The sequence below is a fragment of the Capricornis sumatraensis genome, chromosome 18 (assembly GCF_032405125.1).
Source record: "Capricornis sumatraensis isolate serow.1 chromosome 18, serow.2, whole genome shotgun sequence".
NCBI classification, from domain to species: domain Eukaryota; kingdom Metazoa; phylum Chordata; class Mammalia; order Artiodactyla; family Bovidae; genus Capricornis; species Capricornis sumatraensis.
Genome location: NC_091086.1, coordinates 62,767,000 through 62,787,677, shown reverse-complemented (window position 1 = coordinate 62,787,677; position 20,678 = coordinate 62,767,000). Strand labels below are relative to the sequence as shown.

General features: G+C 40.8%; 1 protein-coding gene across 1 annotated transcript in view; it reads right to left on the bottom strand.

The window, feature by feature from the left end:
- MYO10 (myosin X) overlaps nucleotides 1-20,678 on the bottom strand; it is a 207,491-nt gene that overhangs the window by 86,723 nt on the left and 100,090 nt on the right. Inside the window, exons 10-19 of the mRNA XM_068990481.1 lie at nucleotides 13,333-13,462; nucleotides 11,757-11,875; nucleotides 9,998-10,144; nucleotides 9,746-9,846; nucleotides 9,568-9,634; nucleotides 8,955-9,047; nucleotides 8,458-8,526; nucleotides 7,490-7,572; nucleotides 4,550-4,658; nucleotides 1,966-2,046 (exon numbers count right to left, since the gene is read on the bottom strand). Coding sequence (XP_068846582.1) covers nucleotides 1,966-2,046; nucleotides 4,550-4,658; nucleotides 7,490-7,572; nucleotides 8,458-8,526; nucleotides 8,955-9,047; nucleotides 9,568-9,634; nucleotides 9,746-9,846; nucleotides 9,998-10,144; nucleotides 11,757-11,875; nucleotides 13,333-13,462 — 999 coding nt within the window. The remainder of the gene's footprint in view (nucleotides 1-1,965; nucleotides 2,047-4,549; nucleotides 4,659-7,489; nucleotides 7,573-8,457; nucleotides 8,527-8,954; nucleotides 9,048-9,567; nucleotides 9,635-9,745; nucleotides 9,847-9,997; nucleotides 10,145-11,756; nucleotides 11,876-13,332; nucleotides 13,463-20,678) is intronic.

Sequence of the window (20,678 nt, the reverse complement as noted above, 5' to 3'; positions counted from 1 at the left end):
GCTGAGCCACAAGGGAAGCTTTATAAAGCACAGCTGCTGCTGTCGCTAAGTCACTTCAGTCGTGTCTGACTCTGTGCAACCCCCATAGACGGCAGCCCACCAGGTTCCCCTGCCCCTGGGATTCTCTAGTCAAGAACACTAGAGTGGGTTGCCAATTCCTTCTCTAATGTGTGAAAGTGAAAAGTAAAAGTGAAGTCACTCAGTTGTGTCCGAATTTTAGTGACCCCTTGGACTGTAGCCCACCAGGCTCCTCCATCCATGGGATTTTCCAGGCAAGAGTACTGGAGTGGGGTGCCATTGCCTTCTCCATAAAGCACAGCAAAGGGATATAAACCAGCTGACATGGGACATGGTTATGTTTAACTTTTATGTTGAGCATAGTTGATTAACAATGCTGTATTAGTTTCAGGTGTACAGCAAAGCGATTCAGTTAATACACATACATATATCTACTCTTTTTCAAATTCTTTTCCCATTTAGGTTATTACAGAACATTGAGCAGGCTTCCCTGGGCTATACAAAAGGTCCTTCACGGAACACAGCTATGTTTTAGCTATTAACTTTCAACATTCTGTCCAAAAAAACACCTATGTATTGTTAAGATGCTGTTATTTTGTGATAATCTAACACATTTTATTAAAAATTTGAAAAACGAAAAGACGAGCTACTAATTCAACTGCCAGACCTGATGGACCATAAGTCATCACAGATCTACAGAACCACAATCTCAGTCACTTTAGGCCACACAAACGACAAATGCTCCCCATCACACCTCAGAGTAACAAACCAAACAGATTATAATCTCCCCTCGTTCAGTTTTTGCTTCCTAGAAGACAGAATTCAAAATTGTGGTTCTTAAAAAAACACCTTAAATTCTAAAGAAGAAATGACTATAGTATTAAGTCAGAGATAACTGGAAAATAAGATAAAAGATCCGCACCAATGAAGTTATGGACACCAGCGTTAGGGACCATAGGACAAGTCTCTCGGGAAACAGTCGAGGTCAGATTCCTTATCTGAGGCCTTATGAGGGTGGCATCTAGTTCTTCCCCACGAGGGGCCTTGACATTATTATTTTGTTGAGGGATTTCCTTTCTTCACAGGGCTAAGAGCAGATGTTTGCCAAATCAAGATCGTGTCAATTCCTTAACAGCACTTGAAGGCAAGTTACCCATTTAGCCTTAGACAGAGCAGCTCTTTCCACCTAATACTAAATTTTCTTAATTGAAGACAAAAGGAGATGGAGGTGGCAGATCATGAGATGGTTAGTATCACAGACTCAATGGACATGAATTTGAGCAGATTCCGGAGACAATGAAGGACAGGGGAGCCTGGCTGCTGCAGCCCATGGGGTTGTAAAGAGTCGAACACAACTTAGAGACCAAACAACAAATTTTCTTTTCTTTCTTCAGATAGATTCTCTGTATAAAATGCACACTGTTTCTGATTAGGACATGGCATTAAGAAGCTAAAACTGAGAGCCGAGACACTAAAACTTTTGATGACAGGAGTCCTCTGATTAGTTACAACTAACTAAAGTCCCTGAAATCCATTATTTACTACATAGAATACAGACTCTTTGTCATGTTTAACAATAAAGCAAAAGAAAAAAAAAAAGAAAAAGAAATCTATCGAAACAAAAAACACACCAATCATTTCTTCCAAAAGGTATATATCACATTCTGGAGCTTGCCCAAGAATCTGAAAGCAATGCTAAAGCAAAAATGGGAAGGTTTCGAAATGTTTCCTTTTAGACTAGGTTTCTCTAAAGTGTAATGGCATCATTCAAAAGCAAATAGGTCCAAAAGACAAAGGGATTTTTTTCCCCACTAAATGTTATAATAATGTCAAATCCAACCATCTATAATGAAAGAACTTTGGAGAAATCAAATCAGCAAGTAGCCATGCCGGAAAGCAGTGGCCTTAAATAAGACAGTCTCAGGGGAGAACTGTCGTAAATCTTACCTTCTGCATGTTTGGCTTGATACAGCGAACAAAGAAAGGATTAGAGGCGCTTAGCGTTGCCATTAAGGAATGCAGGGAGTCCTGTGAGAAAGAAAAAAGTATAGGTTGATTTGGTCTCTTTCTATGTCTTTAAACTTCTCAGCACCCTAGGCACTCATCAGAAACAAGAAAACACAAACCTGAGGAATGATAGTGATTTTATTTTTAATCATGTCACTCTAATAAAAGTATTATAGTTGTCATAGAAACTATTTCACATATGCAAAGCTCATTTGTTACTTCTTTGATATATACTGGAGTGGATAGCCAGTCCCTTCTCCAGGAGATCTTGCTGACTGACCCAGGGATCAAACCTGGGTTTCCTGCATTGCAGGCAGATTTTTTACCATCTGAGCCACCAAGGAAGCCCCTTTGATTTTTAATCATGTTATTCTAATAAAGGTATTATAATTATCATAGAAATTATTTCACATATGCAAACATTTATTACTTCTTTGATATAATACCATTAAAAAATACTATTCTGTTAACCAACAAAAAATATAAAAAATAAAAATAAAAAATACCCTGGGATATTTCAATGTTTATACAGAAAACCTGAGAAGTATCAACTCTCCTTTGGAGTTGTTCCTTCTCATTAATTATTTCCATGGAAATGACAGCTTCCACAGCGACAGCTTCTCACTGGTCTTTGAACCACCATCTTTCAATCACCAGGCAGATCAATCTCCTGTAATACTGCTGTCTTTTCTTTAAAACTATTTTTTTTTAATTGTGAAGAATTTTTAACATTTACCAAAGCAGACAGAGCATGTAAGGAGTACCCGTCATCAGCTTCAACTCCTGGCTAATCTCATCTCCTCTGTTCCCTGGTCTCTACACACCACACCCACTTCTAGCAGAAAAGCAAATCCCAGACATTGTGCTGTTTCATCCTTTAATATTTCAGTATGTATTACCAAAGGCTAAATACTTTAAAATGTTACAGAGGTAACCACAATATCATTCCTGAAAAGAATTAACACATATTTCTCACTATCAAGATGAAAAGGTACAATGAGTTCAGGATTCATTTTTAAGTACTCAACTGTCTCAAATTTCATAATTTTTAAATGGCTTATTCTTTGAAATCAGAATGCAAATAATTAGATCCATGCAGTGCAGTTGGTTGATATGTCTTTTCAGTCTATTTCCCTCAGTCTCTAAATTTGTCTGTTTCTTTCTTATAATTTTGCTGTTGAATAAACTGGATTGTCCACTATATTGACTCGTTACTTCTGTGCTCAGAAAGCCTTAGGATTTCTCACAGATGACGGAATGTCCTGGAATTCATGGCCCCTCATACTCTGGAATCCATTTATCATCATACAAGGAGTCCAGTCCTCTGGGAATAGGACTCATTCTTGACTTGGGACCCTGCCTCCTGCCTTTGTCTCTACCTAGAAGCTCCGCCCATTCTCTTCCATTGCCTGATTCCTAGTTCAATTTAAGTCACCAACATCGCAAAGTCTTCCAAGACAACTCCAGGCAACACTGACTTAGAAAAAGACGACATAATGACCCCACTGGATGAATAAGAGCCTACGGTCGAGAGTCAGATAGACTCAAGTTCCATTCAAATCCTAGCTTCAGTCCTCGGAGGGACTGGGCAATCCTCCATTCCTCTAAACCTCAGCCTCTTCATCTGTAAAATGGGGACAATAATACATACTTCTAAGATGATGAGCCAAGTGAACAAGACCGCATATGTAAAGGTATTAGCCCCATGACTGTAACATAAGAGTATATAATAAATGGCAGCTGTGATTATTAAGCTATTATTAAATTACATCCTATCAGGCTCACACCTGCCAGTACTGTCAGCAATGGGACTGTAAGTCGAACTGATCCCCAAACACATCGAACAACAAACCTCACAGAGCACCCCCCAACCCCACGGCATCCAACTGAGTAGCTACATGAAAGAGTCTCCCAGAGGGCAAATTTAATAAAGGTCTGATGACTGACATGCCTCCATTCCCCCTCATGTAAGGATCTGGGGGTAAAACAGGACAATTAAATTAGAGAAATGGCCTTCTTGAGCTCTGCCTCTAAACTCTCTAAAAGGCTTAGATATTTATGATGCAAATAAGAACGTTCCTTATTTTCTCTGAATTCTGGACATCTGAACAAGGTGACTGACACTGATCTTATTTAACCATGCACTTGGTTACTCTTCCTAGTTATGATACTGTAAACCTACTGAGGAAAATTTTTTTAAAAATCCAGACACAGGAAGAAATATACCTTATATGCACCTGAGCCTTTAAATACAAATCAGAGCAATCCCAAATAACCAAACAGTCCTTAAAAAGAATGACTATTTCATAAACATAGAGTAAGTAGTTATTTATCTTTAATAACCCTTTTTAAAAAAAATCTGGCTCAGGAAACAAAAGTATATTTTTCTTCCTAAAATCCTGTTTTAAAAGGATGATAGAAAACAAGTAAACCCTTTCATAGACCTCATAGATGCTCATTCTGATTATAAGTTCCTAAAGTCACAATAAAGATGGGTCCATCCAGACCAGCAGCATAAACTAACCTTGAACTGCGAGCTGACCGTGGGCCGCCGGTGTTTGCTTCCACATTTCAAGGTATCCTGGTTATTGCGGCTGGAAACATGTTCGAAGAGGTCATAGATGAAGTCGAATCTGTGTGAGCAGAGAGCAGGAGGGCCATGAGGGGTGCACACCCAATTATTAGGTGCCCGATCACTATAATTATAATGCAGGTTCCCACTGAAAATAACACACCAAGGCCTGCATGAGCTAAGACAGCGTTCCAAGATTGCACAGCCACCACCGCCCAGGAGCTTCAGGCACTGAAGCAGATGTGGCCGCTTCAGAGTGCTGGAGTCTCACCGGGGAGAAGAGGACGTGTGAAAATGACCCAGGTGACCAGCTACTCCGGAGCTGAGCTTTGCAACCCAGTGGAAGGGAAGTGTTTCCCTTGTGCAACTCGGTGTGGCGAAGATACAGTCAGTTAACAGGTGGAAGGGCACCAGGCTGGAGTGAGACTGACTTGGTTCAATCCTGCCATCCCCTCTTCCTAGTTGTATGACTTGGATAAGATGCTGGTCTCTCTCCACACCTGTTTTCTCACTTGGAAATGGGAGTCATTTTAGGATGTAACCTAGGAAGCTGGGGTAAGGATGAAATGAGGAAATGGAGGCAAAAGGCTGAGTGTGACGCCTGGCTCATCCTAAGTGTTGATGATCACTGTTATTATTATTAAAAAGTTCTAGAAAATCTATTGCCACTACTGACAAAGTAAAAGACTTCTCAGGAGCTTTTAATTTATATTTTTGGCTGGACTAGGCCTTCGTTGCTAAGAGGTCTTTTCTCTAGCTGCGGCGAGCAGGGGCTACTCCCCAGCTACTGTGTGTGGGCTTCTCATTGTGGTGGCTTCTCTTGTGGACCACAGGCTCCAGGGCACATGGGCTTCAGTAGTTGCAGCACTCAAGCTCAGTTCAGTTGCTCAGTCATGCCCGACTCTTTGCGACCCCATGAACCGCAGCACGCCATACCTCCCTGTCCATCACCAACTCCTGGAGTCCACCGAAACCCACGCCCATTGAGTCGGTGATGCCATCCAACCATCTCATCCTCGGTCGTCCCCTTCCCCTCCTGCCCTCAAGCTCAGCAGTTGCGGTTTGTTGGCTCTAGGGCATGCAAGCTTCAGTAGTTGTGGTGTGCTGGTCCAGTAGTTGTGGCTCGAGGGTTCTAGCACAGGGCCTAATTGCTCCAAGGCAGGTGGAATCTTTCCAGACCAGGGATTGGACCCGTGTCCCCAGCACTGGCAGGCGGATTCTTATCCACTGTGCCACTAGGGAAATCCTCAGGACCTTTTTGATCTTCTTTGAATGGAAGATGTTCTGGGCTATAAAAACCAGGGGTCAGGGGTGTAGTGGGTAATGGCTTTGCTGGAACCAGGAGAGAAACAGTCTGGCTTTCGTATCCCATCAAGGGGACAATGAAAGTGCTTCCCTCATCACTTCTCGTTCTGTTCAACTCTCTCTCACTTTCGTCCTTGGGTGATGTTTCGTTCATTCTCGCTCTTCGAAGTTCTCTGTACTTTGAGCGCTTTGGAGAAAAGCTTTGGGTGCCATTAAAATGTCCCACTGAAGGAAGAAACAGCAACCCAGTCCGGTATTCTTGCCTGGTAAATCTCATGGACAGAGGAGCCTGGTGGGCTACAGTCCATGGGGTCGCAAAGAGTTGGACGTGACTAACGAGACGGAGTGCAGAATGTCACAGATGCCAAAGGCAAAAGAGAGCAGAGAGGCAAAGACACCAAGCCTCTCCTTCTGCAGAGAGAAACCTGGGCTAAAACAGCGCTCTTGCCTCCAATTCCAGTTAACGTTATGATGGCAGCAATCAGTGGAAGGCCATCTTGCTGGCCTCCAGGCCTCGGCCCTTCTCATCACCAAATGTTCCATTTAACCTCAAGACCCCGCTTTTACTTAAATGGAGCAATTTAAATCTGCTTTGAGAGAGAGGTTATCTGCTGTGGTTAAAACATCGCCCCTTTTACAGGTCTGAAAACGCACCTAAAAATAAAATTAGCCGACAAGGTTGTAATTAGGGAATCTTCATAGAGGAGGATTAAGACACATTGAAAGATCAGCCACTTCCACCCTGGGCTTCTAAGCTGACACTTAAGATGGGTTCTCTTCACCCCAATTCACAGCTATTTGAGCGAGAGGGTGGCCACCTGGGACTTTCATTTCTAAAAGTATTACAGCTTTTTAGTGACTGTGCTACTTTCCTTCCTTAGATATTGAAAATTTGTGTTAGAGATTCACACTGGATCTAAGACACATATTGATGACTTTAAGGGCTGTTTCCCCCTCTTTCTCTCTCACAAAGCCTCCTAAAAGCAGGAAGCCTCCTGGCTTAATATATACGAACAAATGAATTCATCATCAAAACTTTTCAGCATATTTTCCTTAACTACTGATTTAATGATGTGAATTTACAATTCATGAATGAATGAATGGGTAATTTTAGCTGAATATTTATATATTTATTTCTCTTGATAACCCTTACACTAACTAGAGACATAAGGTCCTACAAGACCCGAGGCTGACATCAATTTAACGCATAGCTCTAAGCTTGCTATGAAGAAACTAGGTCATGCTGGTTAAAATCTTAGATTCTTGAACCAAGCAGAAGAGATCAAATCTAGTTGAAGAATCCTGGGCAAGTCACTTAACCACGCCATGCCTAATCTCCTCACCTGCATAACAGGATGAATAAAAGTATCTAATTTATGGGCTTGGTGTTCCAATGCCACCTCATTAAATGGTAGCCACTGCCACTAGGGCCATTCATATATCTCTCAGGTCACTTTACTGATCAAATATTGCCCAGGGAAGAACACACGACATCAAGCTGCCCCCATATTAAGTTTTTCTGTGTTTGTGAATTAAAAGCATCTGCACAGACATCACTCTGACATCTCAGAAAAGAGACCAACGCACCGGCTTTCTCTCAGAAGGTTGAGAAGATCGTCCCTGAAGGTATCTCTGTTCTTCTCCAAGATGCCCCGCACGTCATACTGAACCTGGTTTGCAACAACAAATGAGAAAAGGAAGAACTGGTCAGAAGAATCATCTCAAGTCAGAAGCATCCCCTTTAAAAGCTGGACGCATCATTCAGTATATTTATGATCAGCTTCTGAAATTACTATTGTCTAAATACCAAATGGGCAAATATCAGCCGGGATCTTGATTAAGAAGTTGCCTGTCTAAGGGTGTGGGGAACCCTCCTACACTGTTGGATGGATTGGTTCAGCCACTATAGAAAAAAGTATGGAGGTTCCTCAAAAAATGAAAAACAGAGTTGCCGTATGGCCAAGTAATCCCATTCCTGAGCATCTATCTGGACAAAACTCTAATTCCAAAAGACAAAGGCAGCCCTATGTTCATAGCAGCACTATTTACAACAGTCAAGACATGGGAACAACCTAAATGCCCAGCGACAGATGAATGGATAAAGATGAAGTACACGTATATACAGGGGGATACTACTCAGCCACAAAAAGAACAAATTGCCATCTGCAGCAACAGGGATGGACCCAGAGATCACCGTACTAAGTGAAGTAAATCAGAAAGACAAATATCACAATATCGCTTATATATGGAGTCAAATGACACAAATGAACTTATCTAAGAAACAGAAACAGACTCACAGCGAGAACAGACCCGTGGCGGCCAAGGGGGAGCGGGGTGGGAGTCTGGGATTAGCAGAGGAAAACTGTTACATGTTGAATGGACAAACGGGGTCCTACTGTATAGGGTGGGGAACTATACTCAATATCCTGGGCCAAACCCTAATGGGAAAAGTATATATATGTGTGTGTAACTGCATCACTTGGCTGTAGAGCAGAAATTAACACCATACTGTAAATCAATCACACTTCAATCATACAAATTCAAACAGGAGTTACCTCTCCAGCATAGTGTTTCACTCCAAAATTGTTGACTGCAACTCTGGGCTTCACGTAAAAGTGGTTATTCTAAAAAAATAAAAATTAAAAAAAAAGTAAATGCCCAATTTCACTCACTGATTTCCTGACAGTATAACTACAACTGCCAGTGAAAACAATTTCAAAATCCACGACATAGAAGAGCTTTGGGACACATCATGTGTTCCACTTCATCAAAATCATGCAACTCTGGTCTGTGTCATTACAGTAGGTTAAAAAGGTTAAAGTTTATACTCAAAGTAAACGTGGGCATATTCTGACAAGTAGCCTCAAATCTATGCCTTTGGCTTATTTCTATTTAGTTCTGGCAGAGCAAAGCTTCCGTTTGAGAGAGAGAAAAAAAAAAATTCAATGTGAGAGACACCGTGGGGCCAACAGCCCCTAAATCTGTCCTATATCATCTTAATCCACAGATGAGCTGCCCAGACACAATGGGGAGCTGGCAGGTATGGACATACAGCATGCTGATTGTGCAGCTTCTCCAATAAGGTGCTATCAGTGGCTTGAGGAAAATGGCTTTCTTCATTGATAAGGGCTAGGAGGCCAAGTTTCTAGAAGAGAGGGGAAAAAAAAAGGTTAAATATGAATTAAACATTGAATTTTTGCCTCTAAGTACTTTTACAGCTCCTTTCCTCTATACTCTCTATCAAGTGGTAAAAAGGGCATAGCTTCTCAGATTGAAAAATTCAGAATGACCCACTATAAAGAACTCCAAACTCATTCCATACTGCAAACACTGAACCCCCTGTAATCTGGCGACCAGAACGTTTACAACTGGCCAATCCACAACCGGGAGGGTAAAGTTTCTGATGCTGACTTAGAATCTCTGGGAAGCCACTCTGCTCACTGTTGATCTTAAAATATCGACTTCAAAGAGACAATGGGCTTGAAGCAGCCAAGTCCTTAAATTCAACCTTGCACAGTTACATGTATGCTTCCAAATGGTCCATTGTGTTCTAAACATTCACATCTTTCATGTGCGTGTTCGTACAAGCTCTTTTGTTCCCGTAAATATGAATCAGCCCAGCTGGACACCCTTGGGACTGTAACAATTCTTCAACAGTGTGTTACCTTCTCAATCAAGTCCAGGCATTCTCCATTGTCTATCCAGTCAATATCTTCCCACACTAGGCCTTCTCTGTACAAAGATTAAAAAGGTCCAGGTTGTAGTAAAATATCACTTCAAAACTATCCAGTGTAGGGACTCATTTTCTTCAACATTTTGAAATGCAATTCAATGAGTGCTTACCTACTATATTCCAGTTGTTCTAAAGAAAAGATATGTTTGTTGAAATATTCCTGAAGTTTCTCGTTTGCATAGTTTATATTGAACTGCTCAAAGTGATTCACCTAAGGGGGGAAACAATCCAACACGAGTCTTTAGCACTCTCGCTCTTACATAAAAAGGTAAAGAAAAGGCCAACAAAAATCTGTACAGAAAACATAGCAGAGTTTGTTTCATGAGATCTGCTTAGGAGGATCCCACTCATTGGAAGCACACCTCAAAATTTTCAAATCCAAAGATGTCCAAGATGCCAACAGACTTGAAGTCATCTTTGCCTTTGATCCTGCCGTTGATCTTCTTGATCACCCACTCGAAGCAGCGTGCGTAAAGTGCCATGGCCAACGAGTCCCTGCTGTCTGCCGCCTGAGGGGAGAAGAGACAGAGACGCGGGTTCCCTGATGACTGCAGGGAACCGGATGGGCATGGCTATCCGTGCTGCACACAGGAGCCACTCAGTCTATATCCACGCAGCCTGTGTCAAGTGAATCAATACCATCCAGGAAAACACAGCTGTCTAAAGAAAGGGAAACCTGAAGCTTGCTTATTTGCAGCAAGATTCACCTTGAAGCACCAGACTTTCAAACTCAGCTTTACATATTGAATTATAAGAAAGAATTGGAACCAATATATACAACTCTAAATTTGATCAGATTTATGCCACTAAGTGCACTTTCCAGGTGGCTCAGTGGTAAAGAATCTGTCTGCCAATGCAGGAGACTAGGGTTCAACCTCTGGGTTGGGAAGATTCCCTGGAGAAGGAAATGGCAACCCACTCCAATGTTCTTGCCTGGAGAATCCTATGGACAGAAGAGCCTGGTGAGCTACAGTTCATGGGGTTGCAAGAGAGTGGGAAACGACTTAGTGACTAAATAACAACAACAATATGACATTAATTAAGACCTGATTTCACTCATTATCATCTTCTCATATTTTACTTTGTGTACATACAAGTTTTCTTCATGGTATGGTTAGCATCTAGTGCATGTAACTGGCTCAAGGCAAGTTGCAGAGACAAAAATAAATCATACAACATATTGTTGCTTTGCTTTCATTAAAAATAATAATAATTTATTAATTATAATAAAACTAACACAATTAATAATAATTATTATTACATCTGTTTATTAACTCTTACTCTGCACCAGTCACTAAGTTTTCAGTTTGGTAGCTCAGTTGTGTCTGAATCTTTGTGACCACATGGACCGCAGCACACCAGGCTTCCCTGTCCATCACCAACTCCTGCAGCTTACTCAAACTCATGTCCACTGAGTCGGCAATGCCACTAAGTTTTTAGCATTTATGTATTTTTTACTATCATCCTTATACATGGCAACCCACCCCAGCATACTTACCTGGAGAATTCCATGGACAGAGGAGCCTGGCGGGCTCCCGTCCTTGGGGTCACAGAGTCGGACATGACTGAATGACCACTACCTTCACAGCCTTGTCTTGGGGCTTCTCTGGTGGCTCAAAAGGTAAAGAATCTGCCTGCAATTTGGGACACCCAGGTTTGATCTCTGGGTAGGGAGAGCCTCTGGAGAAGGGAATGGCTACCCACTCCAGTATTCTTGCCTGGAGAATTCCATGCACAGAGGAGCCTGGTGGACTACAGTCCATAGGTTCACAAGGAGTCGGACATGACTGAGCAACTAACACTTTATTTTCATCCTTGTCTTACAGAAGGGGAAACTGAGGCACCGTGAATAAATTCCCAAGACGAGAATATAATAAGCTGAAGACTCAGGACTCAGACTCAGAAAATCTCCCCCAGTCCTATTCTTCTTAAAGATTCTGCTACGCTGTCTCTAAGATGACCACTGAACCACTTTGCCTATCTCCTCAACATGGATGTCTTACTTTGATCCTGAGCCAAAAGCATTCAAATGTATCGCTGCAGTTACTTATTCAAATCAAAACCATGGATCTGCAGACCCAGAGGTAACTTTAGAAGTTGCTCTGAGGGTCACACACGTACCTGCTGAATGTTGAGAGGTGTAAGGATCTCCTCCCCCCGGAGGAACATGGACCTCTGGGTCAAGGCGTCTGTGAGCTGTGCCGGGTCCAGCCCAAGTAACTCTGCAGACCTGCCCAAGGCTGGGGAGGAAGGACAAGGCGAAAATGGATGCACAACCCCAAGAAGGGACAGCCCATGGGACCCCAAATGGGTGCAAAGCCAATGCCACCAAGCGACACAGTAAAGCAGAGAATATTCCTAAGTCCCTCAGGCAGGACCTAGAGGACACATGTTCTACTGGCAGGCTTTTCACTCCCTAAATGAGTCTTAGGTTTATGGCAAACAACCTGGTACTTGGAACAAGTGAGGTCCAGAGAACCCCCCGGCAGGTTCCCAAGACGCTATCAGAGGTTTGCAAGGTCATAACTATTTCAACAGTAAGACTAGCTTTTTTTTTAGTGATAAACTCTGTTATTTGCTTTTTCACTCTCATTCCCTCACAAGTATACAGAAGAATATTCCAGAGGCCACATGACATGAGTAGCTCAACAAGCTGAAGGCAGAAATGGAAGCCAGCTGTCCTTCATTACACCAGATATTTCAAACAGTTACAAAATCATTAGACAATGTCAGTCGTTATTGACTTGCTCTTTTTTGTTTTGGAACATGGCCTTTCAAATAAAATACTACTTATTTTACTATATGCAAGGGGTTGGTTACGGTTATTTTAAAGTAAATCTATTATTATTTTTTAACTATCTCTGCTTTTATTTCTAAAGGGCTTCCCTGGTGACTCAGACGGTAAAGAATCGCCTGCAATGCAGGAGACCTGGGTTTGATCCCTGAGTCAGGAAGACCCCCTGGAGAAGGGAATGGCTACCCACTCCAGTTTTAACTGCCTTTGTTTTCATTTCTAAAGCAGTAAACATCCACAGGTATGATCCATGGGAAGGAGAACTACAGGCCTCTAGCCCTGGGCAACTCGAGGGCCACTCTGAACTTACACTCATCCAGTTCCCAGCCTCTATGCCCTCATCCACTGCATCCATCAGAAAAGTTTAAAGAATAAATCACTCCAGGAAAATGACAACTGACATTGTAACATGTATGTTAACTCACTTAGTCTTAAGCCATCTCTGCTGTGCACTTTACAGTGAGAAGTCATGAGTGTTGAAGGGATAAGTAACCCAAGGAAACAGCTTGTGGCAGAGCTGGGCTACGAACCAGTCATCCTGGCTTGAAAACTAACGGTCTTAACCGTTCCACTACGGCAGCCCTCGGTAGCCAGGAATTAACTACAATGACACTATACGCCTGACTCAAGACATTCTTCCTACATCAAATTCTTGTTGCCTCTATTTCCTCTTATTGGCCCCACTTTCCTTCTTTCTTAGCAGAAAATGAGAACACAGCCACCATTCCATGCAGTAATCACTTGTTTGATGCTTTGACCGTTTATTAGCTGACCTTTCACATCAAACTTCTGTAGCTCTTCTTCTAGGGCTCAATTTGTCAAAGGCCAGACAGAAAATATTTGAGATTTACATTTCTTATGAGGCAAAAGCCAAGGAAGTGAAGCAGGGAGAAGCAACCTTACCCGTTTTGAAGGAAACTTGCGCCCCACCAGCAGTGATAAATTCTATATTCCCAAGATGTAATATACCAGCAAGCAACCTCAACACGTCCCGAACTTCTTCCTTGCTAAACTGCATGACCTCCATTGCCATCTGGAAGGAAACAAGGTTAGTTTTTCATCTTTTTTCATACTAAAAAAAATGAAAATGGTCAATACTCAATAAAGTTACTAAGTACAAGGCAAGAAAGCAAGAAATATTGGGGGTTGGCCAAAAATTTCATTAGATGCTGCAGGAAAAAAATCGAACACATTTTTCGGTCAACCCCTTTTATATGACAAACACTTTAAATGGGTACACATAAAAGAAAAGCAAGACATTAGGAAAGAACTGTATGATACTTAAGAGATAACCCAATCAATAAGATAAAAAAAAAAAAAAAAGTATCTGCTTTACACACAAGACTCCTGTTTATGCCAGAAAAGAATTACTCCAGAGAGTCATAGTAATGATAGTGACAAAAAAATTCTTTCTATGTGTATCAAAATGTAATAGAACATTTATTTTCTTACACGTAAAAAATAGGGGGCATGGGGTGGGGAGGGAGGTGGGAGGCGGTTCAGGTTGGGGGGACACAACTGCACCCGTGGCTGATTCATGTCGATGTATGGCAAAACCATCACAATATTATAAAGTAATTATCCTCCAATTAAAATTAATTAATTTTTAAAAAAGAAAATGTCAGGGGTGGGGGATACTTCATGAGACTTCTCCAGTATAAATTTGGGGACTTGTCTTATCGGTTAAAAGAAGCAGGGACCCTGATAAGTAGAATGAAATTCTCCATCAGGGGTTCTAACAAGAGAAGAAACTTCTGCTCCTTTTGTAAAAGATGCTGATGGAAAAACTGAACGGATCTAGATTTGTCTTCCCTGACAGTCATCACACTGCTATTCTCCATTTCTCCAAAGGATTTTTAAGGTCTTACTTTGGCCTCTGGATACTAAGTAGAAGTTAACACAATGCTGATTTGAAACAAAAAATAAAAAAGAACAAGCACCAATAGGGGCTTTGTTCCCCAGAAAGTTTCTGAACTGAAACCAGGCATCTTCTGAATCAGATCAAAGATTTGCTCATTATCTCTTAGGATTTAGGAGACATATTCTTGTCAAGAAAAGAGCCAGCTACCCTCTCCCACTCCTACTCTACACATACGCACACGGATGCATGCACGCACACACACGTGCAGAACAGAGGACGGAACTGCTGGCAATATGGATGAAAATAACCTACAGAGAACGCAGACCCATGATCACTACAATGACCACTGGAACGGGAAGAAGGAAGCCACACAGCACTGTGAAGCCACAGAAGCTGCAAGAGGAAACGACTGGAGATTTTAAAATATGAAAAGTAATTTCTTTACGAGGAAAGAAAAAAAAAAGCCAGAAACAAAGGGCAAAAACAATAAACAGGAAAACAAAATTAAAAGAAAAAACTGCATAAGGCAAGGAACCAACAGCTATATTAAGAGACACATGACGCAGTAAAATAAAATAGGCACCTTTTGTAAGAGGAAATGCAAATCCACAGAGAAATGTTTTCCTTCCTAGAAATCCAACACGTGCATATTGAAGAAAATGAGATAACTTCTATTAAATTAACAAAAAATGATAAAATGGGTAAAAGTGGGGTATTTATGAAGTGGTCACTCACTGGTAGTATAAGTCAGTATAATCTTTTTGGAAAAAACAAGATTATGGGTCAGTGTTGGGCTGGACCACCTAGGTACATAATCTTAAAATGTTCAGAGAAGTTACACAAGTTTCTCAGGGTTACAAAACCAAGATTCAAAGTCAGGCCTGACGAACACAAAGTCTAGGAACTTACTCTCCATTCGGTTGTATGCTTTTTTTTCTTTTTACATCCTTAGAAAGTCAGTCGCCTATGTAATCACCCTTAATTTCAGTGCTGGAATTTTTTTATTTTTAGCTACCATATGTGGCATGCGGGATCCTAGTTCCTTGTGCAGGGATCAAACCCATGTCCCCCTGCATTGGGAGTGCAGAATCTTATCCACTGTACCACTAGGAAGTTCCAATGCCGAAGATTTGTTTCAAAGAAAATCTCGACAGGAAAGAAAGCTTTTTAAAATACTCACTATCTTAACAACACTTTCAGAGAAAAAAAAGTTCTAGCTCTTCTACAATCAGACAAGTCAAATATAGTAAGTAAACTTGTTATAGAACAGTATACAGTTTTTAAAGGAAATTATCAACATTACATAGACACATGATATTTATGATAGCTTTATGCAAAAAGTACTAAATTATATTTGTGCAACTAATTTTTTTTAAGAAAATCAGGCTGGGAACAAAATCTACAAAATTGAAAATAGTTGCAATGTTACCACTGGCAGGCTAATAGACATTATATTCATATCTTTTAATATTGTTGACATGTTTTTACTATAACAGCTGAGTCTGTTAATGGGTAAATGGATAAATAAATTGCTGTCTATTCAATGGAATACTATTCATTGTAAAAAGAAACAATTCTGTTAGGTGCAGTTTGGATGTGTGAAAGAAGCCAGAGAGAGAGGAGAAGAGATTTTATACGATTTCATTTTCAGGAAACTCTAGAAAAGACACATTTTTCTAGGTTTCCTAGGGCTAGGGAGTCTGGGATTGTCTAGGAAGGGGGACAAGAAATCTGTAGGGTGTAGAATCGTCCTTCAGTTTGATCGTGGTTGTGGGTACACAAGTGCATAAATTCAAATTTTACTTTATATGCTTTATATGAGGGCATTTTATTATATGTACATTATAACTTAATAAAAGGGACTACAAAAAAAAATAAAAATAAAAAGGCCATGAATTGTTTAACAGAGTAAGAGAAAAGACTATCATTTTATGGGTACAGACAAAAATTGATGCCAAGAATAAGAACTATCGGTCAAGTGCTCATCAATTTTTAAAAACCTATGGGAAAGTAATTATTCAAATTTACTTATTCTAAAAGCAAAGAAATATGGCTAAGAAATACAGAATATCTATTATGCTCAAGACTTTATAACAGTAGTAGTAGTAGTAACGTTAGTCACGTCTGATGCTTTGCGACCCCACGGACTATAGCCTACCAGGCTCCTCTATCCATGGAATTCTCCAGACAAGAATACTGGAGCCGGTTGCCATTTCCTTCTCCAGGGGATCCTCCCAATCCAGGGATCAAACTCGCGTCTCCTGCATTGCAGGCAGATTCTTTACCATCACTGCCAGCAGGGAAGCTTTTCAAAACAGTGGTAAGGACCAATTTAGATGTTTGCAAAATAACTATAAAGCATCTATGCCATGCTAAAGTTAATAATTTTTTTTTTATTAAAGTTTTCCTCATGTAGCACAGGACCTCTTCAACACTAATTTATAAAAATTTTCTAAGCTCGTCTTAGAATGACCATAGAGATAAAAGATTTCACTGTAACTCACTAGCCTGGACTTTATATAACACTAAACAAATAAGACCTTCCATAGAGAACAGACTTGTCAAGGGGGAGGGGAGTCAGGAGAGGGCTGGATTGGGAGTTTGGGATTAGTGGATACAAAATATTATATACAGAATGGATAAACAAGATCCTATTGTATAGTACAGGGAACTATCTTCAGTATTCTAGAATAAGCCATAATGGAAAATATGAAAAAGAATCTGTATACATGCACACAAATAACTAAATCACTTGGCTGTACACTAGAAACTAACACACTATAAATCAACTATACTTCAAGTTTTAAAAATCTCCTCTCCTCTATACTTGCAGGGAAAAAAAGGAAGGTCTTCAAAAAATAAGTTCACAGTAGCAGAAAACTGCAAACTGTAAAATAAAAAATATCAAAAGATGCTCCACGGAAAAAATTCTTGGTTAAGCTCTGAAAATACAAAGATTACATACGAGACATGAAAGCAAATGAATAAAGTGTGCTTTCTGTATGAAATTTGTGACTTCTTCACTCTCAAGTTTAACTCTAAGTGAATTAGGAGTGTGGTGACAAGCATCAATCACGTGCCATGGGGTAATATGATGGCTGGAACCAATTAACACCAACCAGCACAGGCGTGGCCACTCACCCCTGCCAGCCAGAGTCTCCATTCACTGTTTACTACCGTCCTATTTGCAGTCTTAAAGTAGCCACTTAAAGACTTTTCTAAACTTTTTATTGAAATACAGTTGATTTACAATGCTGTTAAGCCTCTTTATAATTATCTTTTCTCAACAACATGGCTCAAGACTTAAAAAAAAACAAAAAACCCTGGGAAATTCTCAGTACAGTTCAGAAGCATGAAACAGCAATTTAGCTATAAAACTGGCACAAAGTCATACAAAATGTTTTCAACAAAGTCTTTAATAAGCACATAAAAAACAGGTGATTGTGAAAGTGTGGGGTGGGAGGGGAGTGATGACAAATACGTAATACAATCTCAATCAGGTTTGGGGTCAGAAGGAAGCCAGGCTTTTCACAGTGGAAGCAAACAGGGAAGAGGAGTGAATTTCAGGTACAAAAAGTAAATCCACTTGGGTCTCAGCTGTGAGGTGGGGGTACCATCTAAGGAAGCCAAGGGTCCTCGGGTGAATCGTGAATAAATGGGTTGAATAAGATGGGGTGGGAGGGAAGGTGTCTGGGCACAGTAAATCACGAGTGAAGGATCAACACTTTGAAAATTTATTATGTAATTTTATACTAAGAGAGATTATAGCATTGTATAATAGATAATTAGCTTCTACTCCCGAATTTTCCAACACTGAAAGAGACTGAAGTTTTCAAATGTGGCAAAATCGAGGTATAAAGTCAGTCTTTTACTTTAAAATTTCCACGGGGGCATAGTTGATTTACAATGTTGTCTCAAGTTTCAGCTGTACAGCACAGCGAATCAGTTACACATATACATGTATCTACTCTTTCCTGGATTCTTTTCCCATATAGACCATCACAGAGTGCTGAGTAGGGCACCCTGTGCTAGACAGTAGGTCCTTAGCACTTATCTATTTTATACCTAGTAGTATGTATGTCGGAGAAGGCAGTGGCACCCCACTCCAGTACTCCTGCCTGGAAAATTCCATGGACAGAGGAGCCTAGTGGGCTGCAGTCCATGGGGTCATGAAGAGTCAGACACGACTGAGCAACTTCACTTTCACCTTTCACTTTCATGCACTGGAGAAGGAAATGGCAACCCACTCCAGTGTTCTTGCCTGGAGAATCCCAGGGACGGGGGAGCCTGGTGGGCTGCCATCTATGGGGTCGCACAGAGTTGGACACGACTGAAGTGACTTAGCAGCAGTGTATATGTCGGAGAAGGCAGTGGCACCCCACTCCAGTACTCTTGCCTGGAAAATTCCATGGACGGAGGAGCCTGGTAGGCTGCAGTCCATGGGGTCGCACAGAGTCAGACACGACTGAAGCGACTTAGCAGCAGCAGTGTATATGTCAATCCCAATCTTTCTATTCATCCCTCTCCCCGACCCCCCAGTGACCATAAATTTATTTTCTACAGCTGTAAGACTTTCTGTTCTGTGGATAAGTTCATTTGCAGCCTTTCTTTAGATTCCACAAATAAGTGATGTCATATGCTATTTATCTTCCTCTGTCTGACTTACTGCACTCAGTATGACAATCTCCAGGTCCATCCATGTTGATGCAAATGGCACTATTTCATTCTTTTTTTATGGCTGAGAGCCCTCTAAATCTTTATAAGGTCAGACTGATGAGGAGAGAACGTAGGGGTAGATGGGTTCACACTGTTAAAAACACAGGTACATCCAGTAAAACCTACATGGTCAGGAAACCCCAGTCCTGGTAGATGGCTATGAACACCATTACCAATTAATATTTGTGGAGTCAAAAGAATAAAGAGATTATCACTCAAAGACACTTGTTATCCTCCTCACATTTCAACAGCCACCATTCTGGTAGGTCAAATGCAGGCAATGAAAATAAATTCGTTGTTACTATTTTCTTGAAATAGCTTTTCATTCTGACTCAGCAATTTATAGTGCAAGCTGGAAGACTACAAAGAAAAAAAAAAAAAGAGCTATGAAATTTAGTCTGTGTTCACTGTGTCTCCCCAGGAAAAACTGGATCCCCTAAGAATGGCTCAGGATCCTTTACAGGTACATATTTATAGTAATGTCAGGTGGTATCAATGAAGAATTTTAAAAATACATAAATTCTCAATGAAATAAGCAAAATTCCTGAAAGGTCCTATTGCCAGAGTATGTTGACATTAAAGCTGATAAAAAGAATAATTATCTTTTTTTAGTAGCTGAAAATACCAGAGGTGATATTTTCATATGTAATTCACAGGAATAATTTCTCTCTGTTAACATTTTAACACATTCTGTAAACCAATGTTCTTGAGTCCCAATAGGATGTGGTCCCTTCCCTTTCTTCAATCCCGAAACCTCTGGGAAAAGGAGCTTTATGGAATTAAAAGCAGGAAGATACAAATTTCAATGGTACTTGATTTTGGAAGGAAATTGAGACAAAGCTATGGTTTTTCCGGTAGTCGTCTATGAATGTGAAAGTTGAACTATTAAGAAGGCTGAGTGTCAAAGAACTGATGCTTCCAAATTGTGATGCTGGAGAAGACTCCTGAGAGTCCCTTGGACCGCAACCAGATCAAACCAGTCAATCCTAAAGGAAATCAATCCTGAATATTCATTGGAAAGATTGATGCAGAAGCTGGAACTCCAATCCTGTGCCTACCTGATGCAAAGAGCAACTCACTGGAAAAGACTATGATGCTGGGAAAGACTGAGGGCAGGAGAAGGGGGCAACAGAGGATGAGATAGATAGATAGCATCACCAACTGAATGGACATGAATTTGAGCCAACTCTGGGAGATAGTGAAGGACAGGGAAGCCTGGCGTCCTGCAGTCCATGGGATTGCAAAGAGTCGGACTTGATTTAGCAACCGAACAACAACAGGAGACAGATTACATGATGAAACAACAGCATAATCTATCCCAGTCATCCTAATTTCTTTAACAGAATATAGCGATTATATAGATGGTTTGCTCACTACAGTCTCCTTGTTGCTAGAGCAGTGCCTGCCTGGCACACAACAGATGCTTAAAAACGCTGAAGGCAGAAAATCAACTTTAGAGCCAAAAGTGTTCAGTGTCTCTTTAACCACCTGTTATCACTCTTGGTTATAGAGCGCTATGCAAGACAGAAAGATGGGTTGGCTGGTACTGATATGATACTTTATACTCCTGTATTATAGAAATCATGATTTGATAAAAGTGTTAGTCACTCGGTCGTGTCAACTCTGTGCAACCCCATGGACTGTAGCCCACCAGGCTCCTCTGACCATGGAA